Here is a 19843-nt window from a genome sequence, read left to right as displayed (position 1 = left end):
CGTTCCATATATAGGATAGCTTAAACCAACAGGAACATGTTTTATTTATGCTGTAGGGAGAACTGTTTGATCACATTAAGGACGTCGGATATGCTAAAAATGACGAACTGAAGTGTGATGACTGATGAGGCAGTTGCAAGATTAAGAGATTTTGCATTGGAATCAGTAATTATTTTGAAACTGTGGTGGCTGTGGATCACATTAATGATACTGCATGGGACAATAGTACAATCCTTGGCGATGAAATTGGGAAGGACAGTATTGAATTACTCATAAAACATTTCTGTAGAACTTGACACCTATCATCTTCTTGGAAAACACCTGAAATTTTTATCTTCAGTTTACATGGATAAATTTTGGATGGTCACTTAATGATGCAAAGGATGTAGCTATGACAGGAACTTCTTTTTGTACAGTTCAGGTGGAATTGCTTTCCTATGTCTTGCTTGGTTGTTTCTTACAAAAAATGGGTCACAACTGTCGGTTCATCTTCATGGCACATCTCACTGGAAGATGCTTTGAATCTCCAGCCAAGCAGCGTTACCAACAATCATTGTAAAATGGTCAGTTCACATTTACAAACTTTGGTATATTATGCAACCAACCTAGTGCAAATGGTGAAACTGGATCTTTTACACTACTCAGTGGTGCCTCTTTATTAATGCACAATTCCACTTTGTTAAAGGTTGTGCGGAGAACTTCTATCTTCTGATTGTTTCATTTTCTTCTATGAATTGATCATATCGCTCTACATGACAGTGATTATAACTTGAGCAGCTTACATCTTCTCCAGTATAATTAGTCGAAGTTCGAGTTCTTATATGTAATAGATTAGCCATCCTTTTATATGCTTGCCTAAATGTTTTATCCTCTGATAGAATCAAACAAGCCAATTTACTGCATATGGTTTGCTTATTGTAATTCACAGATGCTTTGTTGTTTCTCTTTCAGTTTGATTAAATTGGCAGAGAGGGAATAACTTTGCATTCTCTCTCTACACAAACACAATCCTATCACTTTGAGAAATGGAAATACTCAATAGGATTATTTAAACATAATCCCAAATTATTTATTGTGCTGGATTACCAAATTGTAAATTAAACAGTTACAGGCGCTTCTATGTAATTTCCACGTGTCTTCTTTCAAATAATGAAGCATGAAAGCTTCTGGAACAATCTTGTATTCCGAAATTACCCCTGCTCTGTCAAATTCCTTTGTTCTCGTGCTTCGTATGTTCTCTTGTTATTAAGCATATCGGCGGGGTTAATCCGGTAATTGTAACTGTTAGGAACTCGTGCCGTACGTACTTCTTTGGCTTGTGCGAGAAAGCGAGGTGAGAAGAGCTCCTTCGAGAAGAGAGGCGAAAACCCAACCCTAGTTCTAGAGATCTCTCCAATGGCATCGTTCGAGGAGGCTCCTCCCGGAAATCCCAAGGCTGGGGAGAAGATTTTTAAGACGAAGTGCGCGCAGTGCCACACCGTCGACAAGGGCGCCGGCCACAAGCAAGGTGGAGATCTTGCTCTGATATCTCTCTCTTATCTATCTACTAGCTTTCTCTCCACAAGGTTGGATTTTCCATTTGGCTCTTTGGTCGGATCTTAATCCGGTGTAGCCTGTCGATTTCAATTGTCTGTGTGTTACACTAAGAAACGAGTTCTCCACTTCTAGATGTGGATATTTATGTCTATGTTATGGTTAATTTTATGGAATGTCATTTTTGTAGTTTCTGAATTAGAATATTTCCTGGTACCGGATGTGTTATGCTTAAGCCTCGATTAGTTGGATCTGGATACTACTGTTCTTTCTGATCTGATGTTTGATCTGGTTTTGGATGGATTGAGGATGGACTGTTCTTTTAGTAATCTCATTACTCTTTTTAACTTGCTTAGTGGCTAGTTTGATGTAGATTCACTGTCGTCATTTTGCCAGATTCTAGTGGTATGATGTTTTTTCTGTCAACTGTATGTATACATTGGGAAATACGAGAGGAGCTTAAATGAGTGAGCTGTTATAGGATTGAAGCATACATTATTACAAATTAACGGATCCTTGAAAATTTGATGATCTGATTAGTTTTGACTTTCATCTATTAACATTTTTGCTGGTAATCATAATTGAATTTTTTACTCTCTTGTTTACCATGTTAACATCTTCCTCTGTTGCTGATGTTCTTGTTGTCGTGTATAGGACCAAACTTGAATGGCCTTTTTGGGAGGCAGTCAGGCACAACTCCTGGGTATTCATACTCTACTGCAAACAAGAACATGGCAGTTATTTGGGAGGAGAAGGCTTTGTATGATTACTTGCTAAATCCTAAGAAGGTATGGGCACTTTAAGAGGGCTGATTAAATCTCATTTTTAAATCATCTTTGTACCGTCTAGTAAGTGCTCATTAGTTGTTATGGACTCTGGTTGCCATAGCAAGCGATTATGGGTGGATTTTTCTTTCTTATCTATAATTTGTGGCATCATCTGTAGATGGTTAAATATAGTGGTTTTGTCGTCCCAACAACATTCGTCAGGGATTAATTGGATAAAGTATGGTTCTTTTGACAAACTTCCCTGGCGTTTCACCACAGCTCTAAGAGTGGAAAATTTATCTAGGTATGGTTGTGGATCACCTTGGAGTGAGCTATGACCAACATTTTAGGCTTTTAGTATATTTGTTCATTTTTAATGGCTATACATTCGAGGTATGGAGATTGGAAGATGTTTTGGAGGATTATGGTGAATGATTTATTCTTTTTCATGTTCTTGTACTAAAGATATTTTTTATGATATTTGAAATTATCTTGGCTAGGTTTTGAGATGTATACAACTCTTTTGGGGGCATATAATTGACTAACAAGGATAGATGGTTTTCTGGTAATAGAGTAATGGAAGAAAGATCAGCTCGAGGAAACCCTGGTTAGAGAGGCTTGCTTGGTTGAAATTATTTTTTCATGAAGCTCTTCATCCATCACATTTTGTGATGACAATTAATGGGGTTACTGAGGACCTGTCAATCGTAATCTCTTTTTTCTCTCACTTCAGTGAGTTTCTGTTAAGAAGACATGCTGCTTGCTCTGCGCACCTTGTGATCCCTTCGACATTTGATCACCTCGTGACATTGAGTAGTGAAGGCTTTATATTTACATAGAGTGCTGATGTACATGGAGCTGGATGCATATGGTAGTTTATTTTGTAGATTATGCTACAACCTGAGGAAATTGCTGCCTTTTGTTCCTACAAGACTAGTATTCTTTTGGTTCCTAGGCTTTTAGGAAAACAACTTGCAGTTATAAAGAATCATTACAGCTTATGTAATGGGGGAGAAACAACAAGAACTTGAAAACAAAAAGTTTGCAATTATTATGCACTGTTGGTTGTTTTTATAGTTCTGTTGATCAGGTTTCCTTTGTTCAGGTTGTAATATACAACGTAGCACTATGAAATAAATTGCAATTGAACAATGAAAAAACCTATAAAATATGTCACATTGCATGTGTTGTAAATCACTACATCTACCACTAGTACTTAGTTTGATGGTTTTATCATTTGTTCAAGAACTTCTGACTGTATTATGGGTATAGATGTTTCTTTCCAAAACAACAACATATGCATATATAAATATTGCATCCAATGCCAGTTGATGTTTGTAAGACATCAAAAGTATCCAGTGAAAACTTCAATTTCTTCTAAGATCTATTGATACCTTTTTTTTTTTTTTCTGAGAAGAAGGTCTACTTAAACGTTCTGAAACATTGCCTGTTCATTTATTGTGCATTTACGGAAGGTTAGAGAGTGCCCCTTTGGAAAATGCTCATTCTCCCAAGGAGTAGGGACCGGTGATGATTCCCTTGTTCTCTCTCTTGATTATTCTCTGCAGTGTACACCTGGAACAAATTGTATTCGATAACCTTTCTACATGTATCTGAATTTTCCTACTCATTCTTCTGATATGTTGTTGTTATGCAGTACATTCCTGGCACCAAGATGGTTTTCCCTGGTCTGAAGAAGCCACAGGAGCGTGCAGATCTTATTGCATATTTGAAAGAAGCTACAGCACCTTAGAATGGGAGTCTGTCACTTTTCGAAAGATTTTTTTTTTTACTTCCGGCAAATAAGCCTTGTAAGATCTTGTAGCGAGCCATGCAAAACTACTCTATTTCATCGCCCTCAATAACTTTATTGAGGGATCAAGAAACGATTCAGTTTTTTCTTTTTTTAATTTTAGAATCTGCAGTGAGAGATTACAGGTAGATATTGTACGTTAAACTTGGAAACTAGCTGCTAACGAGAGCTACTGGAATGGTCGGATACCATGGCACATTTTGTTTTTATAGTTGATTGGTATGCCTTGAATCTTCCTGCGCAGTTGATGTTGGCTTTTGACTTACAACCATAACAGAGCTGATATCGTCGGTTTTAACACGCGGAGGAGATAAATTGATCAATATGCCTTTTGTTTTGGTACTTGACAGTTGCATATTCTCAATTATGGAAGGGTCACTGGCTGAGGTAGTACATTGTTTGTCGTCGTCTTGGCACTGCCATCTCTTTAGATGTGATATGTAGACAATTGCAATTTCTTGCTAAACTAATTTATTTTTATGAGAGAGAGAGAGAGAGAGAGAGAGAGAGAGAGAGAGAGAGAGAGAGAGAATAGACAATTGCCGATTGTTTTGAATGCCAGAGTAGACGTCTCCAATCGGATTGCAGAGACGCACGGGTACTCCTCTTTTTCTCCGGACATCTTCATCACCCCTAGTCTTCTGGAGAAAAGAGAGACGAGTATCAAATAAGTCCAATTTCTTTCACGGGATCTTAACTATCTATGAGTGGTTATAAATTTTTTCTTTTTTTATATAAATCGCTTGCTTAATTAGTAATTTATATTTAAAATTACTGATTGAGATAATAACTTTAAAATATACCTAGTTTGGTATATATGCTTTTAAAGTGTATTAGACTCTAAAAGTATTTTGAGGCAAACTTAAATCAGTCATTGTACGGGAGGAGAGAGAGAGAGAGAGAGAGAGAGAGAGAGTAGAGAGACGTATCCTTCCGGCTAATCTACTTATTTATCTAGAAGCTAATTAAGTATTTGTGGATTCCCTTGGCAATGCTGGCTCTGACTTTGATCGGTTCATCTCTCACCACCTGTGATAAGTTTTACTTTGCCTTTTTTTTTTTTAATCTTAATACGCAATCTAACGAGCTAAACATGTATATGTATATATATGTTAAGTCATTAAACTATATTTTGGTCAAATCCTTGGAAAAAAGAAAGAAATAAAAATGTAAGATTTAGCAGCCAGAAAACGTTGAATGGACTAGGAGAAAGTTACACCTCCAGCCAATCGGATACGTCCAATAATTTCCTACCATTTCCCCCTCAGCTTTCACTTGCATTCCCTAATTTATACTAACCTGGAGCGTTACTTTTGGGGGATTTGCAGCTGCTACTGCTATGCTCATAGTGAAGTACCGGATATAATAGTCTGCTCTCCTACTAATAATAAACACGAACCAACTTCCAGTTGCTCTCGTGGAATCCGCGAGCTTGGAGACGCTTCTCCATTAATCTCTCAGCGAGAAGAAGACTTTGTTTTCTTTCTTGTGAAGGTGATCGAGCATTATTCTGGAATCGCTATTGTTTGATTTTTTATTTATTTTTATTTTTTTATAGGTAGTGTGCTTCTAAAGGTGCAATTGTTGTTACGGATTTATGCTCTTATTTGTTCTCTTCTTGGATCGATTCTTAGAGATCAATCCTTTGCACTCTTTTTGCATCTTGATTGGTTCATCTCAAGGGTGAAATGGGGCAGGTTCTTTCAAATTTTTCTTGCTTAGAATGGATTTTTTTCCTTTTTTTTTGGATTAGATAAAGGCGCTTCTTGCATAAACTTGTGAATGGCTTCTTAACATATTTTTACAATTTTTCTTTCATCTGAATTTATTCGTTCAGTCTTGCGAATATGATTGATCCTGGCCAACCCGCATCTCTGACATGGCAAAGGAAGATCGATGATGATGAGATAAAGAGGTTACCATTTACTCTGAGCATGCTTGATATGCTTCATCTGGTAAGTTTTTAATTTTATGTTGGCTTTAATATAGATGATGAAAGAATTTTTTATGAAAAATTAATTGTTCTTTGTGCTTAGTTGTTTGTTTAAATTAACATTGGATCATGGTTACTATTTCGTTTGAGCTTACTGTCATCATCTCACCTAATATGATTGTTTTGTCTGAAGGTTTTTGCTTGTATCATCTTTTCAACAATATCAATGTATTTGCATGAATAATCATAGTTGATAATTGAGGAGATGGATGGATTTCCGGTCTGAATTCAGTATTTCAATTATGCATGTTGCCTGCTTCTAAGTGCGTTTGTGCAAAGAGATGTACTTTACAAATTGCCTCTTCATTTCTACTGAACATTTAACAACTTTTCCCTGCTTCTAAATGCATTCGTGCAAAGAATTGTAGATGGATTGCTGAGAAATGCCATTATCACATATCAAAAACTAGATTGCTGAAGTCCTGATTGAAGAAAAACTACATGTACCTATACTTATTCTCCACTTCTTCAGATTATCTAATCTGATTACCTGGACTTTTGTAGGCTCCATTGTTTTTTCAATTGTGCTGCTCACACATTGAAGAAACTGCGAAAGGACGGGTAAGTTGTTCTTCTATGTGCAATTGACATATATGTTACCCTAATTGTGCATCTAATTGAAGCTCTTGGAGGAACTGACACTATATTATTCCTTGATTATTTGCTTATTTCTAAAATATTTCCCTTTTTTTTTTTTCCAAAGGCTTCACTTTATGACCCTTTCAGAAAGTGGGCGGATGCATCTTCTCACGGAGTTCCCCTTGGTGGCGTTGGGTAGGACCTTCACTACTGAACCCATTAATGTGAAGTCCAGGTTCATGAAAAATGATAGTCCACTGATCATTACCATGATTCTGTTTTTCTCTAATGGAATCATTATCTCATTTTTCTTTTATCACTGTTACCTTTCAGGAAGTCAACTTTTTCTTTTTTACGTTATCGTTCTTTATGGATAGTGATTCAGGCTTGGAGAGTAAGTCACTTGGTGGAGGGTTGGAGAGTGGCATAATTAAATGGAATAAATTCCTCATGCTTATTTCCAATCTGTCTAATCATTATGATTTGTGGATACCTTCTTGATGCTTTGTGCCTAGGACCTGTAGTTAGGGCGCTAAAGCTATATCGTGACATGTTTATTGTGCAACTCTCCAGTTCCTTTAAGAAAATTTCAGTTGTATTATCGCAAATGGACACTTAGTAACATTCATGATTCTTTATGTTTAGAGTTTCTGACCATATATATGCCATGGTTGCAACTCAAACTTACAGTGCAGGAAGTATAGGAAGAAGCTACAAAGGTTATTTTCAACATTTGCAACTATTCCCTGGTGTATGTGAAGAAAATCCTATTCTAGCAAATCAATTCTCTGTAAGTTAGTGCTTTTTTTTTAAAAGTTTTAAATATGAGAATCATAACTAACTGTAGTTGTTTCTCTCTTTTCTTCAACCAAGTATTGTGATGTTTCAAATCTAACTTAGTAGATGCCAAGCAATCACTATCTCATTCATATTATCATGTATTGTTCTTGAACTACATCTTAAATTGAATCTTTAATTGAACGTCCTTATTTCATTTAGGTCTTCATATCACGTTCTAATGGTAGAAAGATTTCTAGTGTGCTGTCTCCTTCAAGCACAGGCATGCCCACGTAAGAAATGTTTTAACTTTTAAAGCTGACCTTTAATGTTATTCTTCCTTTATCTTATTCCTGAACTAGTCCAGAATCCTAAACTTGATCTTCCAATGTGCAGAGGAAGTACCAATTCTGGTATAGAAGCTTGGGATTGGAATCTTAGAGGACAGAATTGCACATACCATGCTTTGTACCCGAGGTCCTGGACAGTCTATGATGGTAATTGTAATGAAGTACTTAATATTTTATACTCACAAGACGAGCCGACTACCTATATTTCTTATAATCATCAATGTAGGTGAACCTGACCCAGAAATCAAAATAACTTGCCGTCAGATATCACCATTTATTCCCCACAACTATAAAGAGAGCAGTTTCCCTGTTGCAGTATTTACTTTCACGGTATTAAGCATGATTATCAGAAGTTTGTTTTTTCTTCAGTATGCTTTCCTGAATTGTTTTTACTAAACTATATGAATATCCAGATATGCAATTCCGGGAGTACTCCTGCAGATGTGACTTTGTTGTTTACATGGGCGGTAAGTGTAGTATCAAAATTAATTATTCTAGTATTTGAAATTTACCTGAATGTCAATGTTTTCATTTTACTTTGCTTATTTCGTCAATATATTTTTTTGTAAAATGCCCAATCTCTGATTATCAAATGCAATGATTCTGAGGGAGAACTTATTTTCTTACCATGCAGAACTCAGTAGGTGGGAAATCTGAATTTACTGGAAATCATTTCAATTCCAAAATGAAGTAAGTATGCTAACTGATATCATATATGTGTAATCCGTTCTAATATCAAGAGTTTATGGAAGTCAGCAATATAAGATTATAAGCCTTTCCAAGGCCTGAGTTATATCCTTGTGTTATTTTCACCAGAGAACATGATGGCGTGCATGGAGTACTTCTTCATCACAGGTATTTATATTCTTAATTGCACAATTTATCATTACCTAAATTAGAATGTTGATTCACAAATAAGAATTTGTCATTCCGTATTACTTTCTTTGAGATGTGTCTCCACAAATGTAGAGCTGCAAATAAGCAGACACCAGTCACATTTGCAATAGCAGCCCAAGAGACAGCCGAAGTGCAAGTTTCAGAATGTCCTTACTTCGTGATAAAGGGTGATTCCAAAGGATTGACAGCAAGAGATATGTGGAATGAAGTTAAACAGGTTGGATCAGTTTATTAATTTTTGTTTGCAGCTCATTCTTTGGCATACTCGGGATGTAAGTGAGTCTAATATTAGAATTTAATTTAGGCTAGAAAAGGCTATCAGACCTGTGATAACTAAAATATTTCTATCTTGGTTTCCCAAGCATACAGTTCATTGTAATGATAAGCAATATGCCTTTATTTGTTACGGTTTTTATATCTATTTTCAATATTCCAATTAGGCATGCTCCTTTTGTGCTTAAAAGTTAAAACATATTCTTCCATGTAAATGTGTTTCATAAATTTATTCTATGCACATATATGTGGATTACGTGTTTTGAGGTATACCTAATCTAACAGCATGGATCCTTCTCCCATCTCGATTGCAACAAAGCATTGATGCCATCAGATCCAGGATCGTCCATAGGAGCAGCTGTTGCAGCTTTAGTGACAGTACCATCTCAAGAAACCCGTACCGTGACATTTTCATTGTCATGGGCAAACCCAGAAGTGAAGTTTTCAAGTGGAAAAACTTATCACAGGCGAGCTCGTCACTTATTAAGATAACGCAGCATTGAAAAACATTAGTCCCTATGAGTTTGCTCATGAAAATATATAACAGGAGGTATACCCAATTTTATGGCACTGATGGAACCACAGGGGCAGCAAATCTTGCTCATGATGCTATCATTGGTAAGATTTTGGTAATACATCAATATAAAAGTAATGACCTTCCTATCATGACAATATGAAATGTACGCAACTATTTTTTGTTAATAGAAAATTTGCATATAACACCGTCTTTTAACGAAATTATAATTTACACCCTGTATTTTCACGAAATTATAATTTACACCCTGTATTTTCACTATTTATAAATTGAGTCTTATAATTTGATGAATATGTACATAATGCATTATGCTACTAAATTTGTTAGTTAAACTTAATCAAACCTCTAGGTTAAATTAACTCTATTAAAAAAATTATGAAAATACCTTCAACTAAGTCATACTAAGACCATTTTAGTTATTTTAAAAATAAAATATCTCTACTTAACGGAATATTCTAACAGTTTTAATTCAAATCTTACCCAAAGTATTTTCTGCACATATTCACTAAATTATAAAGCTTGATTTATAAATAATGAAAATATGTAAATAATAATTTCGTTAAAAATAGGATGTTATATGCAAATTTCCCCTTGTTAAATTCTGTGATAACATTTTTTATTTATTTATAAATAATGAAAATATGTAAATAATAATTTCGTTAAAAATAGGATGTTATATGCAAATTTCCCCTTGTTAAATTCTGTGATAACCTTTTTATTGTAGATTTTGTGATGACTTACAAGACATTAAGAATCTAATATGATTTTCAGAGACTAGCAGTAATATTAGCTAGGCTTCTGTCTTGCTAGATGGTTATCCAATCATAAAGATATTAGAAGTAAGGATTGACGAGGGTCTGATTAGGTTTGAACTTGAGACTGAAAACATTCTAGCTCTAACACCATATTAGATAGTCAATTGATTCAAAAGCTTATGTTCTGAAGTATTTGACAAACAATATAAATCATGCTTTAACACTCTGTAATTGTAATGATTAAAAATATCAGAATGATTTCAGGCCACTACCACCAAGAGATAGAGAACATCAATAATCTCACTGCTTCTGTTGTGTGTTTAAAATGGTCTAGTAGTTGCTTGGGCTTATGACTTGGTTTGTTTCAAATCATGACATTGACAGTTCAAAGGTTTTTTTTTTTTTTTTTGGGTATAACCCAATTGATCTTCCAACCTTATTTGAAGTTTTTAATCTTGTAAGTTGGAACTTCATTGTGATTTGGATTCCTTTATTTATTACTTGAACTAGAGCATTGCCACTGGGAGTCCCAAATTGAAGATTGGCAAAGACAAATTTTGCATGATAAGAGATGTCCTGAATGGTATGTTCATCACTCTAGATTTACCCACATCAACTATGTAGTTAACTAAGATGATTTATCTCTATTATTGACACTTTCTGAGATTCTATGTAGGTACCCAATAACACTCTTTAATGAGCTCTACTATCTTAATGCTGGAGGTGCAATTTGGACAGGTAAGTTTGAGTTTTTGAAATTTCGAATTCTATGTTGTGTAAATGATTTTTGTCTCAGTATCTGCCAACATAAATGAGATTTATTCTTTATAGATGGGTTGCCTCCAATACAGAGTTTGACTGCGATTGAAACTAGGAGATTTTCTATGGAGACCAATTCAGACTGTAAAGACCTGAATGGTATTGTCCCAGTGTGCAATACAGCCTCTGATATCCTTAAGAGCATGACATCAATTAGTGAGAAGTTACAGTCTCCTTTGGCATCAAATGCCGCATTTGGTCCATCTTTGCTTCAAGAAGGAGAGGAGAACGTTGGTCAGTTTCTCTATCTTGAAGGAGTGGAGTATCCCATGTGGAACACCTACGACGTACATTTTTATTCATCGTTTGCGATATTAAATCTATTCCCCAAACTTGAACTTAGCATACAAAGAGACTTTGCTTCAGCAGTAATGATGCATGATCCTGAGAGGAGGCGTTTGATTGATGGCACATATGTTCCCAGGAAGATTCTTGGTTCTGTTCCCCACGATCTTGGACAAAATGACCCGTGGTTTGAAGTGAATGCTTACAACCTTCATGGCACAGATAGATGGAAGGACTTGAATCCTAAATTTGTTTTACAAGTTTACAGAGATGTCATGGCAACGGGAAACAAGTCCTTTGCGAAGGCTGTTTGGCCTTCTGTCTATATGGCAATGGCTTACATGGATCAGTTTGATAAGGATAAAGATGGCATGATTGAAAATGAAGGTTTCCCTGATCAGACTTACGACATTTGGTCAGTCAGCGGTGTAAGTGCATACACAGGAGGACTCTGGGTGGCTGCTTTACAAGCTGCTTCAGCCATGGCACGTCTAGTTGGCGATAAAGCTTCTGAAGATGATTTCTGGGACAGATATCAGAAGGCAAAACAAGTGTATGGAAAACTGTGGAATGGGTCCTACTTTTTATATGATAGCAGCAGTAGTGGTCTTAGTTCATCAATCCAAGCTGACCAATTGGCTGGACAATGGTATGAACTGATTGACTCTATTCATCTTTCCTTCCATTTATCTTAACTTGCTGACGAATTTAGACATCAAAGGGAAAATGAACTGTAGAATTAATGAACTCTGTTAAAGTTTCTCTTGTTACATTCTCACTCCTTGCTTCTCAGGTATGCTAGAGCATGTGGGCTTGAACCGATTGTTGATAAGGAGAAAGCGTGCACTGCATTTGAAAAAATTTATCAGTTCAATGTCTTGAAGGTGAAGGATGGCAAGGTGGGAGCGATTAATGGAATGAGACCAGACGGGACAGTTGAAACTTCAGTACTTCAGGCAAGAGAGGTATGGCCGGGTGTGACTTATGCTGTTGCAGCTGCTATGATCCAAGAAGGCATGATAGAAACAGCATTTAAAACTGCACAGGGCAATTATGAAGTTGTATGGTCTAAAGAAGGTTGGGGGTAAGTTTTCTGTAACACCTCTTGTGATGCTTATTTTGTCTGAGATTTTGAAGGTATTGCTCATTTGCCCATGCCCAAGCAAGGTATGCCAGCCAAGTTTGATGTCATTAGGATTAAGACAAAGTCTAGCCCTAGAACAGCACAAAATATGATTGTTTCGATCAACTTTTTTTATGAGTATTTCCTGATAATCCTTGAACTTCTAAACCTCCACCAAGTACCCATTTTAAACGTTACAAGCTTGATGTCACAGAAACACACGAGGACTTCAAATTTGTAGCCTGAGATTAATTTTCGGATTGCATTAAATGACTTCCACAGCTCATGTATCAAGACGTCATACAAATACATAGCATGAGGCAGCAAACAAGTCCACATAGCTAAATTGCTAATCATGCACCTCGTATTTGAACAACAGGAGGAAACAAAATAAATCAAGGAAATCAACATGCAACAGTTTGGTGTGTCTAATATATATATATATATATATATATATATATATATATAACTGATAACTTTGATTTCCCTGAAGTGAAACATATAATACCTTTGATGCTTCCAAAGAATGAATGTCAGCCAAACATGGTATCATCAACTGTTACATGTCTGTTCATTAATGCACATACAAGAGAAAATTAGAATAGGCGATTTCTCATTTCTTCATAGAGAGTCAATGTAGATCGCATCAAATGACATTAATTTTTGAGTTAATTAATCTGCTATGATCCTCCTAAGACTTCTAACTCCAATGGCAACAATCTAATGTGCGTGTATATTCCAATTCATGTGTATGCATAACATCTTCACATATGGTTCCTCCTGTAAGTAATAAAGTCCAAATTAGATTCCAAATTTCCAACTCGTGTGCAATTTGACAGGTTTTCTTTTCAAACGCCTGAAGCATGGAATACACAAGGTGAGTACAGGTCTCTGCAGTACATGCGACCTCTCGCTATATGGGCGATGCAGTGGGCATTATCTCCGCCGGAGCTCTTCAAAGATCTGAGAACAGATGCCGATACAGATAGTCCTTTATACCAGGCGGAATTCTCCAAAGTTGCAAGTTTACTAAAGTTGCCAGAGAAAAAGATTTCTAAAAGCATTCTTCGCGTAGTCGTCGATATTGCTCGTCAGAAGATATGGCCACAATAATAATCTGGTAGTACTTAAATTCAGTGAGCAATCTAATTTGTGAACTGAGAAATTCTAGATAACCTTTGCTCATAAGATATTCAGAATGATCTTACAATGTAAAACAGTATAGTTATCTTATATATTCAAATAATTATCTTCTGAGGCTGAGTTATATCAGGTAGAGAGCACATCCATGAAGGCGAAGAGCCGATTTGAACTCCAGGGTTGGTTGATGAATTTGTCGATAAATTGAGATCAACTGCAGGTAAAAGAAATACTTCAAAACTGCAATGTCTCTAAGATATCCAACTAACTAACAAGAATGTTTGAGCTGCTATCAATGAGAGCAGGGCCCCTCTACAAGGGCATAAACAGTGAGAGTAAGCCCAAAAGTGGCAAGACTTCCCTTTGGGAACTTTGCAACGTTGGGCTACTAAATTATAATTCTTTTGTGAATTACCTCTCCAACAGTTTCAAATTCTAAAATGAGTTTAATGGAAAAGTAGAGATGTATCTGTCAGAAGACATTGAAGCTTATGAAGATAAAAGGAAAAACGAAAAGAAAAGAAAATAATTAAGAAAAAAAAAGGCGCAAGCTTATGAAGAATGACATATCTAAAAGGGAACTAGAAATATTAATGATCTCAGGTTAGACAAAACCTTGAAACAAGTCTAAGATATAACAAAGGGTCCGGATAACAACAAAACGAATTCCTGGCACAAAAGTGACTCCTCCATTCAGTCCGTAAAGATGGCCTATAATTTGGCTCTATCTATACTTGCCACTGCCCACCATAACCAGGCTGTGGAGACACACCCTTCGCATAGGCAACAGGTGCACTCCCTGGGAGACTGCCATAGCCTGCCTGCTGCTGTGTTGGCTGTTCATAGCCTGTTGGATTTGGTGGTGGCTGCGTATACCCTGCCTGTCCATATCCAGCCTGGGTTGGTGCCGCAGGTGCTGAACCATAGCCTGAAGCCGGAGCAGTATTTCCATAACCTTGATCAGCTGGCCCTCCTTGGTACCCATAGTTCACATTGTTAGGAGCAGTCTGATCACCATAGGCCGGTTGACTTGGATACTGGGCATAACCACCTGATTGAGTGCTTTGTTGAGCATATGCAGGCCCTGCTGGTGCACCTTGAGCATACCCGGGAGCAACTTGTCCACCGTGCTGTGAATAACCGGCTGCTGCGGGTTGACCATATCCATCAACACTTCCCGGTGTTGGCCCATAGTTTTGACCATAAGCAGGAGCTGGCTGTGATGGAGCACTTGAGCCATATGGATATGATTGCTGCCCTGGCACACCTGAACCATAGGATGAAGGTGCTGACCCTTGATACATTGCATCCCCAGGCTGAGCAGCTCTAGGAGGTCCATAAGATTGCTGCCCTCCACCATAAGCAGGCTTGCCATATGGATCTTGCTGTTGCGGGTAGCCGGACTGTAACCCAGGCTGAGAGCTCACGGGTTGTTGTCCATAGTACTGCTGGTTTGGCACCTGACTATCATACTTTGGCTCATCATACCCATGCCCATAGCCCTGTTGAGTAGGGGCAGACTGTGGATATGGATTTGGTTGTCCATAACCTGGACCTTGTGATTGCCCATAGTTGTAGTTCACTGGAGCGGCAGCAGGAGCAGGTGCAATGTTGGAAGACTGGGTGTCAAATGACTGGCCTCCCTGTTTGTAGTAATCATAACCACCAGGATGTTGATGGGTCTGGAGTGGAGCACCAGGCCTATGATCCCAGCTTCCGCTCATTCCGCTTCTTGAAGGTTGCTGTGGGTAATTACCATAGGGTTGAGAAGGATGTGGCATGTTCTTAGGCGGATACATACCTCTTTGTTGGTAATCATAACCCATATTTGTTTGCAATGGAGGTTGAGGGCGCGCTCCCCATTGGGGTGCCATGCTGGGCCCACGAGGGCGGAAAGCTTGCTGGCCATATCCACCTGAGTGCGTCACTGATCTTGATGGAACCTAATAAAGCAAATAATAAATAAGGCACGCATGCAAATGGAGAAATTTGACAGACATTGTTATTCAAGTTTGTCATTCAAGCATATAAAATAAGGGAAATGAAATGTAGAATCAATACAACGAGATACCAAATACATAAGAGCCTGTTGTTAGTAAAGGAAAATTAACAAAATAAAAAAAAAGTGAATCAGCTTGTAGCATAAATACCTAAAACAAGTATATATCAAGATACAAGTGAATTAGAAGATGCACCACATATGATTTTGTAATAACATACAAGATAACAGACCTATGTTTGTACAGCATTGCAAGAAATTTATAATGGAGCCAAGTTCCTATTTCATTTTTTTTTAATTTATAAAAACAATTGGCACCTTAAGAATACAAATTAAGAATATCAAGTCACAGCAACCTGCAGTCATCATATAGTCCCATATAAATTATAATGACAGCACAAAAAATAGAGCAAGCAAATCAATATCTGTATCTACAGACAACATTAAAAAGGAGTTCCAAAATATAGAGAGTAACCACAAATAGAATCAAATCAACATCAGGAACTATACAATCTAAGCTTACTTAAGTGTAATTCCAAATATCTACATGTATCAAAGTCAGCTCTGTAGTCAAAAGAAAAGAGATATACACATACTCCATTACTTCCTCCTCATCAACATGCAATTGTTCCTGAAAACATGGCATCAAGCCGAAACTACTACCACATTTTGCTTCAAATTTCAATACTTCATCATGGTTTCCAAATGAACTGCCATGGATAGGACTGTTATACCATTCAATATTAGATCATGATTGTGACTGGGGTTCACACATTGTAGAATTCAGTACTGGACAAGATACAATTGACAGCAATTAGAGGATATGTGAAGGATATTCTACATATTTTTGGGCATTCATTAGGCATCATGTGATGATGAAATAAATCTCATGCAGGTAATTGCCGAACCAAAGACTTCATCATAGTGATGCACTACTAAAGACATGGCATAGGCATGATAAATCTGCCACTGAATAATTACTTAGTCATCACCATACTCTTGTTGATTACAAATTGTCATTCTCTGAGTCTTAAAGCAGCCTTACCAACTACAGGAATCCTGCAAAGGCAGGGGATAAAGCCTGATACCCCTCTTCTGTAGATGAAAGTGGGGGATGGAGAATGTCGATCCCATGATCAAGTCTAGCTGTATCTGCATTATGAAACCCAACGAATTCCAAAATGGCACCTTCAGCACAAATATATCATGGAAACTGGCAGCAAGTGAGTTGCTCATGGATCATGCAAGAATAGGTCAAGCCTTCTCAGAATAGAAAAATGGTGTCAACAATATAAACACTGATATCCCATGGCAATCATGCAAAACCAGTTTCTTAGATTGAATCATGTCATAGTGAACACTACTGCATACCACCTCAATATCGAACTTCATCAAATATGTCACTACACTTATGTCCACAGAACCAAGTACGTGACATTCTAACCAAGAGCTTGCTAAGCAAAATGTCAATTTACTAATAATAACTACAATAACCCGATGAAAATAATTTGTGCAACATGCTACCTAAACAAAAGTTGTATATCAATGACCTAGCAAGGAGAAAAACCCTGAAGTTGCATTCACTATAGGAAAGCTGAATTTTGTGATCATCAATTTGAAGTTCCATGCAAGTCTGTATCCCGTTAAATTACTCGAGTCGAGACACTCATTATCATTCTTAATCATATTAAAAATTTGCAGGAACCTCCATACTTGCAGAGTAAACGGCATTATTCACTGACAAAGAAGTCAGCTAGAACTCCTTTTAACTTACATAACAATTATACATTTATACCCTTTTTAACGAACTCAGGCAAATAATGTAATTCACCTGCATATCAATGTTACATAAGGAAAGCATTTATGAAAAGATGTCCACAATAAATAGTAAAGCAGCAAGTTTCATGCTAATTTAAATAACTTTTTCTCATTCCGAGACGTAAATATCAAAGCTGCAAAATTTCAAGCCTGACCAATGGACAGGATATATATTTTACTCTGCGGAGATGATGATTTTCTCATACAACAAAAAGCAAACTTTCTAAGTAGGATTACACTCTAGAAAAGAAATTACTAACTATAAGTACCTGACTGATAACTTCTTTGATCATTTCTTTTGCGGCGTCTATCTGCTTCTTATTTCCAGTAACGCGTACAGTTCTTTCCTTCGGTACCTCACCCTCAGGAAGATGTTGAGGTATCAGCTATATGAGACAGACCAGATTTTAGTGTTTAAGTACACTATGAACTCACATGTCAACAGTAGTATTTCACCTGAATTCTAGCACCGGATCTAGTTTGAAGGTTCTTAATTGTTTCACCACCCTTTCCAATAACTAATCCGACCTACAAACACATTTAAAAATGAATAGAGTTAAGACACACAAAATATATCAATTTAAGAAAGCCAAAATAAATTATAATTAACATAAAACTTACCTTCTCATTTGGGACTTGTATCTCAGTCTGCTCAGCACCAGATTGTACAGTACCAAAACCCCTTGCTACAAGAGCAGGGGAACCTCCTGCATCAGCCTGGAAAAATAAAATGTCATAAAACTAGATCAAACCTCTCATTAAATATATGAATGTATATGGGTTGAGTTTGTTCAGAAAGCATACAGTAAAAGTTACTAATTTCACCAAATTTTACCTCAGCTATGACATCCCTAATTAGCTGCTCAGCCTTGTTAATACTTTCAAGAGACCCTATCAGTTCAACAGGTCGGGTTGAAGAATTTGGATCAGCTTCCCCATCCCTTGTGATCTGGATTTTAGCACCTGAATTGATCTGCAAGAACTTGATTGTATCCCCAGCTTTACCAATTAAAACACCAACCTGTACAAGAAGCCTTCCATCATAGGTGATAAAAAGTGAATTTTACTACCAGGAAGAAGCATCAGTGGAGAACGCTACAAATTAACAATTTGAGCATATCATGAATTAACATATTAAATAGTTGTCTTTATTCTTGCTTCCAGTAGAGAATTACCAAAATCTGGAAGAGTTTCTTCGCATAAAGAAAAAGCTTAATGACATCATGGAGTTAAGACCTCAACCCTGCCAAAGCTTACTCGTCTTTCATTTTCTCTCTCATTCTACTATTCGTTCTATGATTTATATCAACACAACAAGAATACTGCACCTTATTATTAGGTACTTCAATTTTACGAGAGGACGCTGTTGATGCAAGACCATAACTATCTGATTGTCCTGCAGTAGAAACACTGCCTTCTTGCGCATCTTCTGCGGTAGACTTTGGAAGATCACCCTCAGAGGTAGGCTCTATACTCTCTATTGCCTCATGCTGCCCATTCTCCACAGGTGGAGCTTCCAAATTCTGAACCTCATGGCTTTTATCAACATCTGAGATGCAAAAAAGAAGAGAACAAGACTATGAAATACAACATCCATGATGGTTTCCAAGTGATCATAAGAACCAGCAGGATAATACTCAATTAGAATATCTCAAGATTGAAAATATCTTTGATTGACAAGATTCAAATAGCTGGTGATTAGTAAGTGCTCAAAGCGGGACTCTTATCTCGAGTATCCGAACTAAGTTAAACGAACCCTAGGTAGAATCCATCAGAGGAAAGCAAATGAGGCAGATACATACCTAATCCATCGATCTCCCCATCCACCCGTTGCCGCTTAACATCACCCTCCGGCTTCACTTCTTCATCCCCCTCCTCCGTCTTCTCCACCGGAGCCGCCTCGCCATTACCCGCGTTCTCCAAATCCTCCAGCTTCCTTTTATGATCCAGAACGGCATCTTGGACCTGATCTGCCTCCGGCGTCTCCACGGGAACTTCTTCCAGCTCTCCTCCTCCTTGAGCCTCGGCTCCCTCGCCGACCGCTGCCTCCTCCGGCGGCGTGACTTCCTCCACCGCCTGCTCCACAGATGCGGCTTCGGGTTCCGACTTTGCCGAGATATCGGTGGTTGCTGCGTCGGATTCCGCCATGGCGCAGGGTTTTCGCTAGAATAGTGAGTGAGCTGCGATTGGGTGCGGTGCGCGCTGGAGAAAAAGGGAAGATTAGGGTTTGGGAGTGGAAGAAGATTCTTGAGTGGATCTTTATATCGGAGGCCAGAAATGGGCTACTAATAGTCTTATGGGCTTCAAAGAATGGGCCAGCCCATTAGTTCATGTTTGAAACACGTGCCATCCGATTAACGAGATTCGTCGTGAGATGCTAGCAACGA

General features: G+C 37.5%; 3 protein-coding genes across 5 annotated transcripts; 2 read left to right on the top strand and 1 right to left on the bottom strand.

Annotated features, from left to right (window-relative positions):
* The first annotated feature begins 421 nt into the window (after positions 1 to 421).
* Positions 422 to 4322, top strand: LOC140786876 (cytochrome c). 3 transcript variants are annotated; one of them, XM_073135578.1, is made up of 5 exons: positions 422 to 563; positions 1289 to 1507; positions 2188 to 2321; positions 3776 to 3827; positions 3958 to 4322. In XM_073135578.1, exons 2-5 carry the CDS (start codon positions 1396 to 1398, stop codon positions 4104 to 4106), a joined length of 447 nt encoding a protein of 148 aa, XP_072991679.1. In that variant the 5' UTR covers positions 422 to 563; positions 1289 to 1395; the 3' UTR covers positions 4107 to 4322. The 3 variants fall into 3 exon arrangements, with proteins under 3 accessions (XP_072991679.1, XP_072991681.1, XP_072991680.1); XM_073135580.1 differs by having other exon boundaries at positions 3718 to 3827; XM_073135579.1 differs by lacking the exon at positions 3776 to 3827 and having other exon boundaries at positions 431 to 563.
* A 1104-nt stretch (positions 4323 to 5426) lies between these two features.
* On the top strand, positions 5427 to 13753 carry LOC140786677 (uncharacterized). Its single transcript, XM_073135286.1, has 19 exons — positions 5427 to 5607; positions 5951 to 6068; positions 6611 to 6667; positions 6810 to 6880; positions 7376 to 7475; positions 7685 to 7755; positions 7859 to 7959; positions 8039 to 8142; positions 8226 to 8279; positions 8447 to 8502; positions 8629 to 8667; positions 8782 to 8926; positions 9268 to 9449; positions 9530 to 9600; positions 10783 to 10855; positions 10949 to 11010; positions 11104 to 12025; positions 12170 to 12460; positions 13339 to 13753. The coding sequence occupies exons 2-19, from the start codon at positions 5961 to 5963 to the stop codon at positions 13610 to 13612; spliced, it is 2781 nt and encodes a 926-aa protein (XP_072991387.1). The 5' UTR covers positions 5427 to 5607; positions 5951 to 5960; the 3' UTR covers positions 13613 to 13753.
* A 438-nt stretch (positions 13754 to 14191) lies between these two features.
* On the bottom strand, positions 14192 to 19714 carry LOC140786678 (uncharacterized). The gene is made up of 7 exons (XM_073135287.1): positions 19259 to 19714; positions 18785 to 19005; positions 18292 to 18477; positions 18078 to 18173; positions 17913 to 17984; positions 17726 to 17842; positions 14192 to 15582 (listed from the first exon to the last, which is right to left on the bottom strand). The coding sequence occupies exons 1-7, from the start codon at positions 19602 to 19604 to the stop codon at positions 14368 to 14370; spliced, it is 2253 nt and encodes a 750-aa protein (XP_072991388.1). The 5' UTR covers positions 19605 to 19714; the 3' UTR covers positions 14192 to 14367.
* Positions 19715 to 19843: the final 129 nt, after the last annotated feature.

The sequence above is a fragment of the Typha latifolia genome, chromosome 4 (genome assembly GCF_019914945.1).
Source record: "Typha latifolia isolate L0001 chromosome 4, TyphaL0001v2, whole genome shotgun sequence".
Lineage (NCBI taxonomy): Eukaryota > Viridiplantae > Streptophyta > Magnoliopsida > Poales > Typhaceae > Typha > Typha latifolia.
This window is presented reverse-complemented; position numbering and strand designations above follow the sequence as displayed.

Bases quoted from the DNA above. Each gene is read 5' to 3' on its own strand.
- LOC140786876 (XM_073135578.1), top strand. From the start codon at position 1,396: ATGGCATCGTTCGAGGAGGCTCCTCCCGGAAATCCCAAGGCTGGGGAG. The intron at 1,508-2,187 runs GTGGAGATCTTG...TGTCGTGTATAG, and splicing joins GGGCGCCGGCCACAAGCAAG to GACCAAACTTGAATGGCCTT. The intron at 2,322-3,775 runs GTATGGGCACTT...CATTTACGGAAG, and splicing joins ACTTGCTAAATCCTAAGAAG to GTTAGAGAGTGCCCCTTTGG.
- LOC140786677 (XM_073135286.1), top strand. From the start codon at position 5,961: ATGATTGATCCTGGCCAACCCGCATCTCTGACATGGCAAAGGAAGATC. The intron at 7,960-8,038 runs GTAATTGTAATG...TCATCAATGTAG, and splicing joins GTCCTGGACAGTCTATGATG to GTGAACCTGACCCAGAAATC. The intron at 8,668-8,781 runs GTATTTATATTC...CCACAAATGTAG, and splicing joins GGAGTACTTCTTCATCACAG to AGCTGCAAATAAGCAGACAC.
- LOC140786678 (XM_073135287.1), bottom strand. From the start codon at position 19,604: ATGGCGGAATCCGACGCAGCAACCACCGATATCTCGGCAAAGTCGGAA. The intron at 17,985-18,077 runs GTAAGTTTTATG...ATGTGTTTGTAG, and splicing joins TACAAGTCCCAAATGAGAAG to GTCGGATTAGTTATTGGAAA. The intron at 15,583-17,725 runs GTACTTATAGTT...TTGCTTTATTAG, and splicing joins TCAAAGAAGTTATCAGTCAG to GTTCCATCAAGATCAGTGAC.